General features: G+C 42.1%; 2 protein-coding genes across 4 annotated transcripts in view; one reads left to right on the forward strand and one right to left on the reverse strand.

The window, feature by feature from the left end:
• Positions 1-326: 326 nt before the first annotated feature.
• On the reverse strand, positions 327-4,611 carry LOC110509571 (MOB kinase activator 1B). The gene is made up of 6 exons (XM_021590528.2): positions 4,276-4,611; positions 3,274-3,440; positions 2,433-2,526; positions 2,200-2,333; positions 1,898-2,061; positions 327-850 (listed from the first exon to the last, which is right to left on the reverse strand). The coding sequence occupies exons 1-6, from the start codon at positions 4,287-4,289 to the stop codon at positions 773-775; spliced, it is 651 nt and encodes a 216-aa protein (XP_021446203.1). The 5' UTR covers positions 4,290-4,611; the 3' UTR covers positions 327-772.
• Positions 4,612-9,909: 5,298 nt separating this feature from the next.
• LOC110509572 (transportin-1) overlaps positions 9,910-17,511 on the forward strand; it is a 72,474-nt gene continuing 64,872 nt past the window's right edge. The window contains exons 1-3 of one of the 3 annotated variants that reach the window (XM_036968017.1): positions 9,910-10,175; positions 10,285-10,398; positions 11,521-11,596. In XM_036968017.1, the coding sequence (XP_036823912.1) occupies positions 10,294-10,398; positions 11,521-11,596 (181 nt within the window). In that variant the 5' untranslated portion in view covers positions 9,910-10,175; positions 10,285-10,293. The remainder of the gene's footprint in view (positions 10,176-10,284; positions 10,399-11,520; positions 11,597-17,511) is intronic. The other 2 variants (XR_002471448.2, XM_021590529.2) reach the window with 2 other exon arrangements.

Here is a 17,511-nt window from a genome sequence, read left to right on the forward strand (position 1 = left end):
CTTAAAGTAATGATGGACTGTTGTTTTTCTTTGCTTATTTGAGCTGTTCTTGCCATAATATCGACATGGTCTTTTACCAAATAGGGCTATATTCTGTATACCACCCCTACCTTGTCACAACACAACTGATTGGCTCAAACGCAATAAGGAAAGAAATTCCATCAATTAACTTTTAACAAGGCATATCTGTGAATTGAAATGCATTCCAGGTGACTACCTCATAAAGTTGGTTGAGAGAATGCCAAGAGTGTGCAAAGCTGTCATCAAGGCAAAGGGTGACTATTTTGAAGAATCTCAAATTAAATATATTTTGATTTGTTTAACACTTTTGGTTACTACATGATTCCATGTGTTATTTCATAGTTGATGTCTGCACTATTATTATACAATGTAGAAAATAGTCAAAATAAAGAAAAACCCTTGAATGAGTAGGTGTGTCCAAACTTTTGGCTGTCACTGTAAATATACAACACACAGAGGATGTCAATACATAGTTATTTCAGTTTTAGGGATCCGTCCAAATTAAAACCACATAGTACATCCAACTATAGAGCACATACCGGCTCAGACAGTAGTATAGAACTCCCCCATAGTATTACCCTAGTGCCTATAACAGTGCAAGACTCTTCCTTTACTTACCTGGCTTTCTAGAGAACATGTTCGCAAAGTTAGCGTATGCTGTATACATATAGGCCAGGGCAGGGCAGAAGGGGTATCTGTGCAAAAAGAATAGTAGACTATCACAGAGTTAAAATGATCAGTCAGCCTGGGTTTATCTGTCCTTGGTGGTCAGCTTCTCAATCAAATCCTGTAGTGGGACCAGCTCTTTCCTTTCAATCAAGTTAAACTCCTGAAAAAGACAAAAAGAGAATACTTGGGTTAAAGCAGGCAATTGCTACAGATTGGTGGTGGATAAGGTGAGTTACCCCTTACCATTGCAAAGCACTTTGAGCATCTGGAAAAGCGCTATATAAACACAATTCATCGTTATAAAGATAATATCTCAGTCCTACTCAAAGGGTCATGGCCTCCAGTTCTAGGTCGCATACTCTGAGGATAGCCTGGTTGCAACTTTGTTTGAGTCAACATCAAACGAGCTAGCTAAAGCAGATATGCTAGACTGGGAACCAGGTATTTACATCTTTATCTTTTAGCGTAGCCTTGCCAGCACTATACAATTACCCAGTCGTGTAAAGTACTTAAGTAGAAATATTTTAAAGTACTACTTAAGTCATTTTCTTGGGGTATCTGTACTTTACTATTCATATTTTTGATAACTTTTACTTCACTAATATTCCTAAAGAAATGAATGTACTTTTTACTCCATGCATTTTCCCTGACATCCGAAAGTACGTTACATTTTGAATGCTTAGCAGGACAGGAATATGGTCTAATTTACACACGTATCAAGAGAAGATCCCTGGTCATCCCTAATGCCTCTGATCTGGTAGACTCACTAAACACATGCCTCATCTGTAAATTATGTCTGAGAGTTGGAGCGTGCCCGTGGCTATCCATAAAAATTCAAAATTAACTTGAAAATGTGGGCGTCTGCTTTGCTTAATATAAAGGAATTTGAAATTATTTACACTTGTTCTTTTGATACTTACGTGAATTATAGCAATTACATTTACTTTTGATACTTAAGTATATTTAAAACCAAATACTTTTATACTTTTACTCCAGTAGTATTTTACTGGGTGACTTCCACTTGAGTCATTTTCTATTAAGGTATCTTTACTTTTACTCAAATATGACAATTGGGTACTTTTTCCACCACTTCAATTACCAAGATATTATAGGCCTATTTGTTCCTGTGACATTCATAGAGGTCGGTTTCAGTACTGAAATAGACTTGGGAACCAGGCTACATTGATAGTGGGCTCCAGTCCAGTACCTGAACAAAGAAGATGAAGTGTTTGAAGGAGGTGTTTAGGTGGGCCTCCTCCTGCAGCTGCATCACAGAGTCAAAGTGCTGGTGGTAGATGTGGGCGTAGACCCTGAACAGGCGCTTCAGGATGGTCTTAGCCACCGACATGAAGTTCCGCTTGAACGGGACACCTTGAGGGCAAAGACAAGGGTACAAAGTGTACAGATTAAACAGAGACGAGGTATTCTGATAAATTATGGTGTCACTTTACTACAAATGCAATGTGAAAGACATGGTTATGGAAAAACATGACAGATATGAACTCATACCTATCTTAGATGGGAAGAGTGTCTCGTCATCGAGCTGGTCCTGCACCCAGGTCATTAGGTAATCAATGTACTTGGGAGCTGAGCATTTGATCGGCTTTTTGATGTTGGTTCCATCTGCCCAATGATACTCATATCTACAGAAGAGAAGTTTCATGAATGGCAATTATCATTATGACATGACAAAAAGGCAAGCAAGCACATGCACGTACCTACACAACCACACCCACACTTACTTGGGCCCAGCAGACATGACAGGACAGCTCTCTTCAGTGCAGAAGTCTGTTATGGTACCATAGAGCATGTTGATCTGGTTGAAGAAATCTACAGCTGTGGAAATAAAGAAATAACAAGGACATGTGGCATCATGAGGGACATGTTAGCTGAGCTTCAGAGACTTTTATATCCTACAGACAACATTCATATTGAAGAAAATCAAAGTGTTAATGTGTGATCTCAGATCTAATTAGTGTGTAGGCAGACATAAGGGGCACAAAGGCATTCTAACATTCCTCCACCCCTCCAGAGTCACCTCTCCCTATACGCAGTCTACTGCAAATTAAATCTTGCTCAGGGTCCCCAAATAGCTAGACTCCCATGTATTCCTCTCAAACACACATGAAATCAAATACCGTCCCATCTAATACACACTGAAGTCAGTAAATGAGCAATGTTCTGAAAGTTCCACCTGTCAAACCATCCTCCCATTCTATATTGAAACATGAGGAACAACTACTCAGAAATGATTTTGTCATAGATTGAACTCTGTCTTAATGATGTTAGCGTAGCCTGGTTCTCTATTTGCTAATCTCACAGCAGAAAACTAACTAGTCAGTCCACTGAGTGACAGAGGTCATCTGTTTGTGTGTGTTTGTGTGTGTAAGAGAGAATGTGTTTGTGTGTGTGCCAGAGGATGTGAGATACCCGCCGGACGAGTCGTTGGTCTTGGTGGAAGACCAGAGACAAACAAAGCACCAACAGGAGTGGACGATGAGCTCTGTTTAACAGTCAAAGTTGTTTTTCAGGCCTACTATGTTAGTGGTGTTTATTGAATAGAGAAGCAGACTTGTTCCTTACTGTTGACAGCCACCCACTCGTTCAAGTCTTCCCCATCAGGCAGCATGACAGCCATGCGTAAATTCCCACTGCCCAGTGTAGCCTCTGCATGTTTCAACAGCTCATACTGGTGAGATCCCTCTGGGATGTTCTTCTTGGGCTTGAAGGTCTTGGAAGACCGATTGCCACTGTGTGAGAAATTAGATGAGTTGGATCGTGTGTCTCTCATAAAGGGAAACAAGAGAAGTGAAGTAGGGAGTGATACAGTAGACTACTCATTTATTTGATTGAAATAAATCGTTATGGAACAGGAAAGAGTATATAATCTGATTTCAACAATAACAAAAGCTGACCGCACACCCTCTTAATAAATAGTAACAGCCAAAGTGCTCTCTTTGATACAGTCAGCTAACTAGCAAATGAGCTAACAATTTAGCTAGCTTTCATTCCAGTGTTTGACAAAGTTATGTAAACGGAAAAGAGACACTCCGACTGTAAAACGACTCCTCTTTTTAGCAAGCTAGATAGACATGGCCAGCTAATAACTAAGGCCTATGTACTTGCATCTTGCTAGTTAAATTAATGGCACAAAATTGCTAATGCTTTAAATACACAAGAGGGAAATAGTACATTTGGGTAAGTAGCTACCTAGTTAACTAGCAATAGATAATATTTATAATAGCTAACCTTGGCTAGCTAGACTAACTAAAGTTAGTTAATCTAGACATTGTAAATTGGCAATTTATACAAGGCAGCGCTCAGCTGACTTTATTGACCTAGCGCTAGTTAAATTACCAAACCAACCAACAGCTTAGCCAGTTACACTCACTGCAGACACTCAGCTAGCTAGCCTGGCTTGACATGTTGTTAGCCAGCTAGCTAGTTAATCTAAACTAGTTAACTGTGTGTTAGCTGAGCTAGCTAACGTTAACATATCCAACAACGGTGGAAATGGTTACATTAACTTGAAAAGGCAGGCACATTGAACAAGCACATCAAAATAATAAGAGGCAGAATACTCACAAAAGAAAGCTCATGTTTATCTTCTTTAAAGTTATACAATAGGAGCCTTCGCTAGGCCGTTGTGGAAAGAGATGAAGTCAAAACAAATGATTCCAGTCCAGTCAGTATCAGCACAGTGCCAGTGCCGTGGCTTGTCAAACTAGTCCAAATGTCACAGACTGATTAAAGCGGCCCCTGGACTGAAACAAAACTTCGCCCTGCCATTAAAATGTAGCTTTGCGTCAGCGAGCTCTGCAACATCTAGCCACCGTAATATACATTCGACCGCCCTAAACGTTTGCTTATCTGGTTGATTGAGTAACATTACTGTGAGATCTGGCAAACTGCACAGCACACTTATTTTACAGCTCTCTTCAACGAGCCCTACTTGGAAATGAAATATCGCGATAGAATCACATTAACGTTTTCTTAGTACTCTACTCGGACCAGCAGAGAGCAGTGTTGAATCAAAGTGAATTTAAATATGGTTAAATCGTTTTTCATTGGTAAAACTGGTGCTCTCAACTTTATGTTAGAATCACCGACAGTATTTAGCACTAGAACAAGTGATTCAATTCAGATAGGCCTTTATTAATCCTACTTTTGAAGCACATCTCCGGGAGTAGTTTTGGTCCATTGCCGTCCATTGAAAAATGAAGGCGTTTACATATTTCAATAGGGACTCCTATTGGTCATATTTTTGCAACCCATTTACCAATCACAGTAGCTATCCTCAATTAACAGTATGTTAAATAATACACATTGGCTAATAAGCCAATTAAACGTTGTGACTGTTACCTCCCGTTTTAGTTATTGTGATGATGATTATTAGGTGAGAGTAGCTACAGTTTTTGGCTAAATTATCTAGCTAGCTGCTCTGAGCGTGAATTGCTAGAAAGTTGGAAATAAATTGAGGCAAAAGTAACTGAACAAGACATGTTTTATTATCAGCTGAAACAATATGTTTCTCCTGTCTTCAATGAAAAGGTCATATTAATCTCCCCAAATAAATGTGATCTCTGACGAGACACGACTCTCCTCTATCTTGCGTAACAAACACTACACCTGTCCAACTCGAATATTTTGCATTACCGCCCCAACCAACTAAACTATAGTATATATATACACATACAGTGCCTTGCGAAAGTATTCGGCCCCCTTGAACTTTGCGACCTTTTGCCACATTTTAGGCTTCAAACATAAAGATATAAAACTGTATTTTTTTTGTGAAGAATCAACAACAAGTGGGACACAATCATGAAGTGGAACGACATTTATTGGATATTTCAAACTTTTTTAACAAATCAAAAACTGAAAAATTGGGCGTGCAAAATTATTCAGCCCCCTTAAGTTAATACTTTGTAGCACCACCTTTTGCTGCGATTACAGCTGTAAGTCGCTTGGGGTATGTCGCTATCAGTTTTGCACATCGAGAGACTGAAATTTTTTCCCATTCCTCCTTGCAAAACAGCTCGAGCTCAGTGAGGTTGGATGGAGAGCATTTGTGAACAGCAGTTTTCAGTTCTTTCCACAGATTCTCGATTGGATTCAGGTCTGGACTTTGACTTGGCCATTCTAACACCTGGATATGTTTATTTTTGAACCATTCCATTGTAGATTTTGCTTTATGTTTTGGATCATTGTCTTGTTGGAAGACAAATCTCCGTCCCAGTCTCAGGTCTTTTGCAGACTCCATCAGGTTTTCTTCCAGAATGGTCCTGTATTTGGCTCCATCCATCTTCCCATCAATTTTAACCATCTTCCCTGTCCCCGCTGAAGAAAAGCAGGCCCAAACCATGATGCTGCCACCACCATGTTTGACAGTGGGGATGGTGTGTTCAGCTGTGTTGCTTTTACGCCAAACATAACATTTTGCATTGTTGCCAAAAATTTCCATTTTGGTTTCATCTGACCAGAGCACCTTCTTCCACATGTTTGGTGTGTCTCCCAGGTGGCTTGTGGCAAACTTTAAACAACACTTTTTATGGATATCTTTAAGAAATGGCTTTCTTCTTGCCACTCTTCCATAAAGGCCAGATTTGTGCAATATACGACTGATTGTTGTCCTATGGACAGAGTCTCCCACCTCAGCTGTAGATCTCTGCAGTTCATCCAAAGTGATCATGGGCCTCTTGGCTGCATCTCTGATCAGTCTTCTCCTTGTATGAGCTGAAAGTTTAGAGGGACGGCCAGGTCTTGGTAGATTTGCAGTGGTCTGATACTCCTTCCATTTCAATATTATCGCTTGCACAGTGCTCCTTGGGATGTTTAAAGCTTGGGAAATCTTTTTGTATCCAAATCCGGCTTTAAACTTCTTCATAACAGTATCTCGGACCTGCCTGGTGTGTTCCTTGTTCTTCATGATGCTCTCTGCGCTTTTAACAGACCTCTGAGACTATCACAGTGCAGGTGCATTTATACGGAGACTTGATTACACACAGGTGGATTGTATTTATCATCATTAGTAATTTAGGTCAACATTGGATCATTCAGAGATCCTCACTGAACTTCTGGAGAGAGTTTGCTGCACTGAAAGTAAAGGGGCTGAATAATTTTGCAACGCCCAATTTTTCAGTTTTTGATTTGTTAAAAAAGTTTGAAATATCCAATAAATGTCGTTCCACTTCATGATTGTGTCCCACTTGTTGTTGATTCTTCACAAAAAAATACAGTTTTATATCTTTATGTTTGAAGCCTGAAATGTGGCAAAAGGTCGCAAAGTTCAAGGGGGGCGAATACTTTCGCAAGGCACTGTAACTCGGGCAGTTGGTGTTGCCATCCTGTACCTGTCCCGCAGGTGTGATGTTCGGATGTACTGATCCTGTGAAGGTGTTGTAGCACGTGGTCTGCCACTGCGAGGAGGATCAGCTGTCTGTCTTGTCTCCCTGTAGGGCTGTCTTAGGCGTCTCATAGTACGAACATTGCAATTTATTGCCCTGACCACATCTGCAGTCCTCATGCCTCCCTGCAGCATGCCTAAGGCACGTTCACACAGATGAGCAGGGACCCTAGGCATCTTTCTTTTGGTGTTTTTCAGAGTCAGTAGAAATGCTTCTTTAGTGTCCTAAGTTTTCATAACTGTGACCTTAATTGCCTACCGTCTGTAAGCTGTTAGTGTCTTAACGACCGTTCCACAGGTGCATGTTCATTAATTCATTAAGACAGGGTCCCTTAAAAAGGGACGTTTCTTTTTTTGCTGTGTTTATATACTGTACTTCAGTAAGGTTGGCTCCTTAACATTCACAGCAATGGTTATTAACTGTACCGCAGAAAAGGAACGTAAATCACAGAAAATAAATGTTGTGGTGCAGCTGCAGAGAAGTACTTAGGGGTACGAGATTTGACTTCAGAAGAGTTACAGCGTGTGTTGAGTGGTAGTGTCCCGTCCTCTCAGGCCATTGGCCTGGGGAAGGATCAAATAGGGTTAAAGTAGTGGAACAAGGTGATGGGTTTTAATGTTACTTTTGATTTTGAGCCCCCCTTTGTTCAAGGCCACGTTATTCCATTTCTGTCATTCACGTGTCTATGGAACTTGTTCAGTTTATGTCTCAGTTGTTGAATCTTGTTATGTTCATACAAATATTTACACATGTTAAGTTTGCTGAAAAAAAACGCAGTTGACAGTGAGAGGACGTTTCTTTTTTGCTGAGTTTATCACTCATTGGCCTATCTCTCTGTGCTGGCACATATCTACTATTCACAGGAATCCTCTCAGAATCCTTCACCCTTGACCCATCCTCCTCCACTTTCTTGACTGCCTCACCAAATGATACCTTCTCCACTACTCTGACTCTAGCCACCTTAACCTGCCTCTCTCCCACCAGACACTTCCTATCCCCAGCAACATGTGCACCCCTACACAACTTTATCCACCAAAAATGACACAATCCTCTATCCCACACCTTCCTGCACACTTCCCACATCTTGGAATCTCCCTCCTACAGACTGCTGTGACGTTACCATAAATGTTGCACCAGAAACGGATTAGCCACAAAAGCTCTAAAAGGATAACTGATTAATCCGAACATTGCCTTGTCCCAAAACTCAGAAGGACTGACAGTGACTCCTCTGTTTCACCATACTCACCACCGGGTCTTCGTCGCACTAAACCGCGGGCATCACAAACACCAGGAATATTCAACTTCAATTGCTCCACCTTCACACTTAACGCTACCCCAGAAATCACTCTTCAATGGTGCCCTGTTTCTCAGAGCAAAGCAAGAAACAGATCTTGACCCAAGTTGCATGACACGGAGCGCATGCTCCTTCTGATCAGAACAAAACACAAACAAATATCACAAGTCCACTACAGGTTAACTTCACTGATTCAACTGCACCCAACTCCTTTCCCAACTACTCTGAAACCACAAATGGATCCACCAAAATGCAACAATCCACTTTCTCCCAAAATGTCACTCCTACTGGACCAGATTCTTCTTTATCATATCCACCGATGCCATGCTTGGGCTCTGAGTTCTTCACCACACCTTCCACCTCATTTAACTCACCCTCATTCACTTCCATTTCATCTCTAGAACTCGGTGCACGACTCACTGTGTTTGCACTTGACACCAATCTTCTTCGACACCCCAACTCCACTTTTATTGTCATCATCTACTGCTGGGTAGAGAATGCCGAACTTGATGTCCCGAAAGCAATGTAGGAGCCCCCTTACCTCATCGAAGGCAGACATCATCTTCATGCCTGCTCTGTGTTGTCAGGGTAAATGTGAATATTCTGGCCGTCGTGGGTGATGGGAGCCACCCGTGATGCTTTACGGACGACAGCCTCCTTCTCCTGAAGGTGGTCGAATTTGACTATGATGGGTCTGGGCGGCTCCCCATTGTTTGGTGCGGACTGTAAGCTTCTGTACGCACGGTCAAGGGTGGGGCGTAATGGAGCCCTAGAATTTCCTGTAGCAGTTTAGCTATGACAGGCCTCAATCCGACAGGCCGCAATCCGCCTATGGTCTCGAGTCCCTCTCTCACGCCGAAAATGTGACCGTTCCCCCGGCACTACCTGTTCTCGATGGTCTCGACCTTGGAAGTAAGTTTGACGACATCTGATGATAGCCGGGTGACTTTCTCTTCCAGTGTCACCACTTTGTAAGTGGACACTCTTACTGACAAGTAAGTATTTGCGCCGCCTTCCAGGCTATTCAGATGTGTGCCTTGTTCTGCCAAGTCTTCTTTAACGGAATCGATCTTTGTGCCGACCTCAGTGGCGAGAGTGGCTATTTGTGCAGATAGGTCAGTGGATAGTGACTCCACCTTAGCGAGCACCGTCTGTTCAGACTTAATGATAACCACCATTACCTTAGCTAGGTCGGGGAGATCAGAATCCGTGTCAGTGTCCGGTAACACCGGCCTTTAGTAGAGGCCTGCTCTTTCGTGACTTGTGGACGTTGTTTTGACATTTTAAGATGAAAAGGGTAAAAATGTCAGGAAAAATGGCCAAATTAGTGAATTGGGTTTGATTCCTAATTGAATGTTACAAAATTAACACGGATCGGAAGGTGTTGGTCAAGTATTAGTAGTAAGTTGTTTGCCCTGGACAGCACAGAGAAAACACGTCTTCACGAGTTCCTGTTCACCAGCGCCCCCTGTTGTTGTATTTCTATTTAAAAAACACGTACAAAAATGTATGTAATCTGATTTTTCAGCAGGAGCTGCAGCAACCTCAGTACCCATACTTCAGGCGGCTTTGGCCCCAATTGAACCATTCTTGGTCAGAGTGAAAAAAAAGGAGGAGCAATAGGACCTCGCAGACTGCACAGCACAGTTGGATCATAAATGCGCCATGAATCCACATGAGTAACGTTAGCTTGTTGCGAAAACGGAAGGTTCCTGCACTGACAGCCCCATGTCAATAAATTACAGACAGTAGCATTTGATAAAGAAATCCCACAATATATCGGGAAGGTAAAAGTCACACCGCTTAGCTAATGGCTTCTCTTCAACCGTGAAAAAGACAACGTTCATTTACAGCGTGTGTTGACAGTTTTGCATTCTCCCTTTCATCTCATTGCAGCAAACCAAGATGGAGTGCGAGTGGAAACCAGACGACCAAGGACTTCAGCAAATTCTACAGCTTTTGAAAGAGTCCCAGTCTCCCGATACGTCCACTCAAAGATCCGTCCAGCAAGTATCCTTCGCTCTCGGCTAAACATGAAAGTTTGGACCTCACTGGGTGGTGTATTCGAGGTGTTTGTGTGGTTAGCTTGGCTTGGCAAACATTACACGCGGTTAGGGAACGCGCTAGGCTTCTGTTCTGTACCGGACTAGCGGATAGTGTACTGCATGTAGTTAGCTAGCTACAATGTTACAAATGTACTTTTCTATTGAATCAGCCACACACTATGATGGGAATATTATAAATTGGGTGGCATGCAGTAGCTATCAGTCATTAGTTAATCAAGTAGTCTTAAACACATGTTTTCCCAATGATAGTTTAGTTTTCGTATAGTCTCCTTTGATCTCCGTGTAACGTTTAGTGTTGTTGAAATAATGTAACGTTAGCGGGCACAGGGTAGCTACTAGCGATTCCTGACCCGTTGGGCTTAAATGCAACAAAGAAACTGCAAGCCTGTGTTTAGAACGAGTCATCCCCCTGTCGCCCCCCAGTATGCTTTCGATTCTCTCCCGTCGTACAATGGTGTCAGAAAGGGGAAAGGGAGCTGAAAACAACGTTCTCATTTTGGTTTAATCTTCTGTCTTGACATCTTGTTGAACCTGTGAGTTTAGGAACGTGACTTTTCAGCCAGCCACTCGCTCGTGGCAGTGATCATGTATACGAGCCTCGTCACATTGTCATCATACAATACAGGTGTTACAGTATCAAGGTGCATTCGAATCATGAACGTTGGTGTGTGCATTCAATAACGGGCAAGACGTTATGTTGTATTATAACGCCTTTATAGGTTACCTACTTAGTGTATTTGATGCAATATTGTGCATGTATGCAATGCAGATTAGAGTTCTTACTGATTGGTGTTGTTTGTTGAATTGCCAAGTGCTTCTATTTGACTATACATGCTCAGACTGCACAGCATCAGCCTGTTGCGCATCCTATGATAACTGTGACTGATTTATGATTTTGTTATTCATGGTGTCCATTGATGCCCTCAACCATTTAACATTAATTGCTATTTAATATCAACCTTTACAAACAGCCTGTTTTTGTGTCTACAGCACACACTGCATGTCTACTTCTATGGCTGTGTGCCCAATGTAGGCTCTGTCCTTTCCTTAACCATATTTTCCAAAGAGACTGGAACAGCTCAACCATTACCCAGACTTCAACAACTACTTGATATTTGTGCTCACAAAGTTGAAATCAGAAGGTAAGATATTTACCCTTCCACTCTCATTCTCTATTTCCTCTTTGTTCTATTTTACTGCTTATTGGCACAAAAGACAACTGTAGGCTACAGAATGGTCGCTGGCAGTCACACAGGCTTATCTCGTCCACCAACCAGCTCTCTCTGCTAGCAAATTAACGTGGGGACGAGGTTACAGACAGGCTGACGTTCTGACCACCTTGTCTAGTGACGGGGGCTGCATGTCAGTCTGTTCTAGGAGTGGCGAACCCTGGAAGAGAACCCCACGGCTGGTGTCTGATGTCTTTATGACCTGCCACTGTCATTAAACAAAGCACGTGTGCCCAAGTATACGGATGATTCAACCATATACAGTGGGGCAAAAAAGTATTTAGTCAGCCACCAATTGTGCAAGTTCTCCCACTTAAAAAGATGAGAGACTCCTGTAATTCTCATCATAGGTACACTTCAACTATGACAGACAAAATGAGAAAGAAAAATCCAGAAAATCACATTGTAGGATTTTTAATGAATTTATTTGCAAATTATGGTGGAAAATAAGTATTGGGTAACCTACAAACAAGCAAGATTTCTGGCTCTCACAGACCTGTAACTTCTTCTTTAAGAGGCTCCTCTGTCCTCCACTCGTTACCTGTATTAATGGCACCTGTTTGAACTTGTTATCAGTATAAAAGACACCTGTCCACAACCTCAAACAGTCACACTCCAAACTCCACTATGGCCAAGACCAAAGAGCTGTCAAAGGACACCAGAAACAGAATTGTAGACATGCACCAGGCTGGGAAGACTGAATCTGCAATAGGTAAGCAGCTTGGTTTGAAGAAATCAACTGTGGGAGCAATTATTAGGAAATGGAAGACATACAAGACCACTGATAATCTCCCTCGATCTGGGGGCTCCACGCAAGATCTCACCCCGTGGGGTCAAAATGATCACAAGAACGGTGAGCAAAAATCCCCCCGACCTAGTGAATGACCTGCAGAGAGCTGGGACCAAAGTAACAAAGCCTACCATCAGTAACGCACTACGCCGCCAGGGACTCAAATCCTGCAGTGCCAGACGTGTCCCCCTGCTTAAGCCAGTACATGTCCAGGCCCGTCTGAAGTTTGCTAGAGAGCATTTGGATGATCCAGAAGAAGATTGGGAGAATGTCATATGGTCAGATGAAACCAAAATATAACTTTTTGGTAAAAACTCAACTCGTCGTGTTTGGAGGACAAAGAATGCTGAGTTGCATCCAAAGAACACCATACCTACTGTGAAGCATGGCGGTGGAAACATCATGCTTTGGGGCTGTTTTTCTGCAAAGGGACCAGGACGACTGATCCGTCCGTGTAAGGGAAAGAATGAATGGGGCCATGTATCGTGAGATTTTGAGTGAAAACCTCCTTCCATCAGCAAGGGCATTGAAGATGAAACGTGGCTGGGTCTTTCAGTGTTTGATCCCAAACACACCGCCCGGCAATGGAGTGGCTTCGTAAGAAGCATTTCAAGGTCCTGGAGTGGCCTAGCCAGTCTCCAGATCTCAACCCCATAGAAAATCTTTGGAGGGAGTTGAAAGTCCGTGTTGCCCAGCAACAGCCCCAAAACATCACTGCTCCAGAGGAGATCTGCATGGAGGAATGGGCCAAAATACCAGCAACAGTGTGTGAAAACCTTACAGAAAACGTTTGACCTCTGTCATTGCCAACAAAGGGTATATAACAAAGTATTGAGAAACTTTTGTTATTGACCAAATACTTATTTTCCACCATAATTTGCAAATAAATTCATAAAAAATCCTACAATGTGATTTTCTGGATTTGTTTTCTCATTTTGTCTGTCATAGTTGAAGTGTACCTATGATGAGAATTACAGGCCTCATCTTTTTAAGTGGGAGAACTTGCACAATTGGTGGCTGACTAAGTACTTTTATGCCCCACTATGTGTGTGTGTGTGTGTGTGTATATATATATATATATATATATATATATATATATATATATATATATATATATATATATATATATATGCATGCATCAGCAACCACAGCTAATGAACTCACTGAAACCCTTAGATGCAGTCTGTTTAGTAATGGGTGGCCAGTAATAAACTGGTTCTTAACATCTCTAAAACGACTTTATTCTACTTAACCTTCTTTAACTAGGCAAGTCAGTTAAGAACAAATTCTTATTTACAATGACGGCCTACCAAAAGGCCTCTTGTGGGGATGGAGACTGGGATTTAAAAAAATAATACAAATATAAATATAGGACAAAACGCACATCACAACAAGAGACAACACTACATAAAGAGAGACCTAAGACGACAACATAGCAAGGCTGCAACACATGGCAACACAGCATGGTAGCAACACAACATGGTAACAACACAAAACAGGGTACAAACATTATTGGGCACAGACAACAGCACAAAGGGCAAGAAGGTAGAGACAACAATGCATCACGTAAAGCAGCCACAACTGTCAGTGAGAGTGTCCTTGATTTCGTTTTTGGATGAAGAGATTGAGATAAAACTGTCCAGTTTGAGTGTTTGCTGCAGCTCGTTCCAGTCGCTAGCTGCCGCGAACTGAAAGAGCAGCGACACAGGGATGTGTGCTTTGGGGACCTTTAACAGAATGTGACTGGCAGAATGAACGGGTGTTGTATGTGGAGGAGGAGGGCTGCAGTAGATATCTCAGATAGGGGGAGTGAGTTCTAAGAGGGTTTCATAAATAAGTATCAACCAGTGGTTTTGCGATGGATATACAGAGATGACCAAAACTAGGAGCATTGTATTTGGTACAAATCATTCCCTATGTTCTTTACCTCAGCTGAATCTGGTAATGAATGGTGTGGCTGTTGAACAAGTTGAGGAGACTATATTAATGTGTTACCTTAGATTGTGAACTGTCATGGTAAAAACATAAAGATTCAATGGTTGTAAAGATGGGTAGAGGTCTGTCTGTAATAGATGCTCAGCTTTTTTGACAACACACTCCAAAAAGCAAGTCCTGCAGGCTCTAGTTTTATCTTGATTATTGTCCAGTCATATGGTCAAGTATTGCAAAGTAAAACTTACTTACGCTGCAGCTGGCCCAGAACGGAGCAGTACGTCTTGCTCTTAATTGTAATCAGGGGGGGCTAATATTAATACTATGCATGCAAGTCACTCTTAGCGAAAACTGACTGCGTCACTTTTTTTGTCATACTTTTTACCCCAATTTCGTGATATCAATTTGGTAGTTACAGTCTTGTCTTGTCCCGTACTGACTCGGGAGGTGCGAAGGTCGAGAGCCATGCGTCCTCCGAAACACGACCCTTCCAAGCCGCATTGCTTCTTGACACACTGCTCGCTTAACCCGGAAGCCAGCCGCACCAATGTGTCAGCGGAAACACTGTACAACTGGTGACATGAGTCAGCGTGCATGCGTCCAGCCCACCTCAAGGAGTTGCTAGAGAGCGATGGGACAAGGACATCCCCGATGGCCAAACCCTCCCCACTGCGGTGCAGGGATTTAGACCGCTGCGCATCACTTGTTTTTGTAAGAAACATTGTGTTGGAAATTCCAAATTGTTTGCATTGTCAACTTACGCACACTTACCCCACCAGACATGGCACCAGGGGGTCTTTTCCCCAGGTCCAGTACAGTATTATACAGTCATGAGTACATGGAACTCCCTTCCATCTTATATAGTGCAAATGAACAGCAAAAAGTGAACAGCAAAAAAACAAATAAAGCAACACCTCAATGCACAACGCCTCTCCCCCATGTGACTTACTTGTGTGTGTATATACTGACATGTATACTGAACAAAAATATAAACATAACATGCAGCAATTTCAAAGATTTTTTAAAATTGGTTACAGGAAATGAGTCAATTGAAATAAATAAATTATGCCCTAATCTATGGATTTCACATGACAAGGCAGGGGCACAGACATGGGTGTGCCTGGGAGAGCATAGGCCCACCCACTTAGGAGCCAGGTCCAGCCAATCAGAATGAGTTTTTCCCCACAAAAGGGCTTTATTTTAGACAAAAATACTCCTCAGCCCCCACCCTTTCTGCTGACGATCCCCGCAGGTAAATAAGCCGGATGTGGAGGTCCTGGGCTGGTGTGGTTACACATGGTCTGGTTGAGGCTGGTTCTAAAATTCTCTAAAATTACATGGTTGTGAAATGAACATGAAATTCTCTGGCAACAGTTCTGTTGGACATTCCTGCAGTCAGCATGCCAATTGCACGATCCCTCTACTTGAGACTGTGGCATTGTGTTGTGCGACAACTGCCTTTTATTGTCCCAGCACAAGGTGGACCTGTGTTATGATCATGCTGTTTAATCAGTTTCTTGACATGCCCCACCTGTCAGGTGGATGGATTATCTTGGCAAAGGAGAAATGCTCACTAACAGGGATGTAAACACATTTCTGCACAAAATTTGAGAGAAATAAGATTTTTATGCAACGAACATTTCTGTGATATTTTATTTCAGCTCATGGACAATGGGACCAACACTTTACATGTTGCATTTTCATATTTTTGTTCAGTATATGTAACTGATAGGCACTCACACATGTTAATGATTTTAAATATATGTAAATTGTAAAGTATTTTGTCTGTAATGTTGTGTCAGACCCTTGTAAGACTAGCAGTTGCCATTGGCTTTGGCTAATGGGGATCTTAATAAATCAAATGTCTTGTCACTGATGTGGCACCACACCACTAGAATATGGGTCACTCAAATTTGAAAACTAATCCCCGGCCGGGCACAACTCAACTCCTGACCTGCTGACAACCTGTTTTGTGTACAGTAGAATAGATGACCCAATGGTTTAGGCTTATGAGCCATTGCCTTTTGAGGATGGCATTTATTATGCTGCTCTGGGTTGAGAGAGATGCAGAGGTAATCAAATTTGAGTGTACTTTTAATCAGAACAGAGGTAGACATTGGATCGAACAGCCATGAAGGATAATTATTAGACAGTGAAATACCAATGGGTAATGCCCATTCAGTAGTATTAAGGGAAACTTGTTCCTTGCTGAAAAGACCTTTGATAAAACCGAAATCATGACCGAGGCTATGACTTTGATTGTAGGCTTACTGTAGTTATGCTACACCAAGCTGAGCATCACAGTGTTGGGGGAATGAGTCAAAGAAAATTAACTTTTGAATCAGAGAAGCCAGTGAAAGCAGTGATTTGCCATTGGCTGATTTGCTGTTGCTATCCAGCTTTTCTAATGCCTTCTCAGCCTTTTGCTGAGGTCACACTTTGGTTTTCTTCAGCATCAACAGGAATCTGGCTACAGGCTTCCCTTATTTTGGTTTAGCTGGTTGAGTGCCCCATGTACTGAGTAGAGGGGGTATGATATGTTTTTGTATGTTTGGGTTTTCTAGTAGTGTTGCAATATGAGACATGGCTATACAGCAACCCCATGCCCACTAATTGTTTAGCCTTTGTCTGTAGTGTACTTAATAGTGTATTCAAATATGCAATAATTTCAAAGATTTGACTGAGTTACAGTTCATATAAGGAAATATATCCATTAGACCCTAATCTCTGGATTTCACATTATTTGAGAATATAGATATGCATCTGTTGGTCACAGATACCTGAAAGGTAGGGGCGTGAATTAGAAAACCAGTCCGTATCTGGTGTGGCCACAATTTTCCTTATGAAGCGCAACACATCTCAGTGGGTGATATGTCTGGTGAGTATGCAGGCCATGGAAGAACTGGGACATTTTCAGCTTCCAGGAATTATGTATAGATCCTTGTGACATGAGGCCATGCATCATGCTGAAACATGAGGTGATGGTGGCGGATGAATGGCACAACAGTGGGCCTCAGGATCTCGTCACGGTATCTGTGCCTTCAAATTGCCATCAATAAAATGCAATTGTGTTCATTAACCGTAGCTTATGTCTGCCCATACCATA

The sequence above is a fragment of the Oncorhynchus mykiss genome, chromosome Y (assembly GCF_013265735.2).
Source record: "Oncorhynchus mykiss isolate Arlee chromosome Y, USDA_OmykA_1.1, whole genome shotgun sequence".
NCBI classification, from domain to species: domain Eukaryota; kingdom Metazoa; phylum Chordata; class Actinopteri; order Salmoniformes; family Salmonidae; genus Oncorhynchus; species Oncorhynchus mykiss.

Bases quoted from the DNA above. Each gene is read 5' to 3' on its own strand.
- LOC110509571 (XM_021590528.2), bottom strand. The intron at 2,334-2,432 runs GTAAGTGTGGGT...TCTCTTCTGTAG, and splicing joins GTCATGTCTGCTGGGCCCAA to ATATGAGTATCATTGGGCAG. The intron at 2,062-2,199 runs GTATGAGTTCAT...TTTGCCCTCAAG, and splicing joins ACTCTTCCCATCTAAGATAG to GTGTCCCGTTCAAGCGGAAC.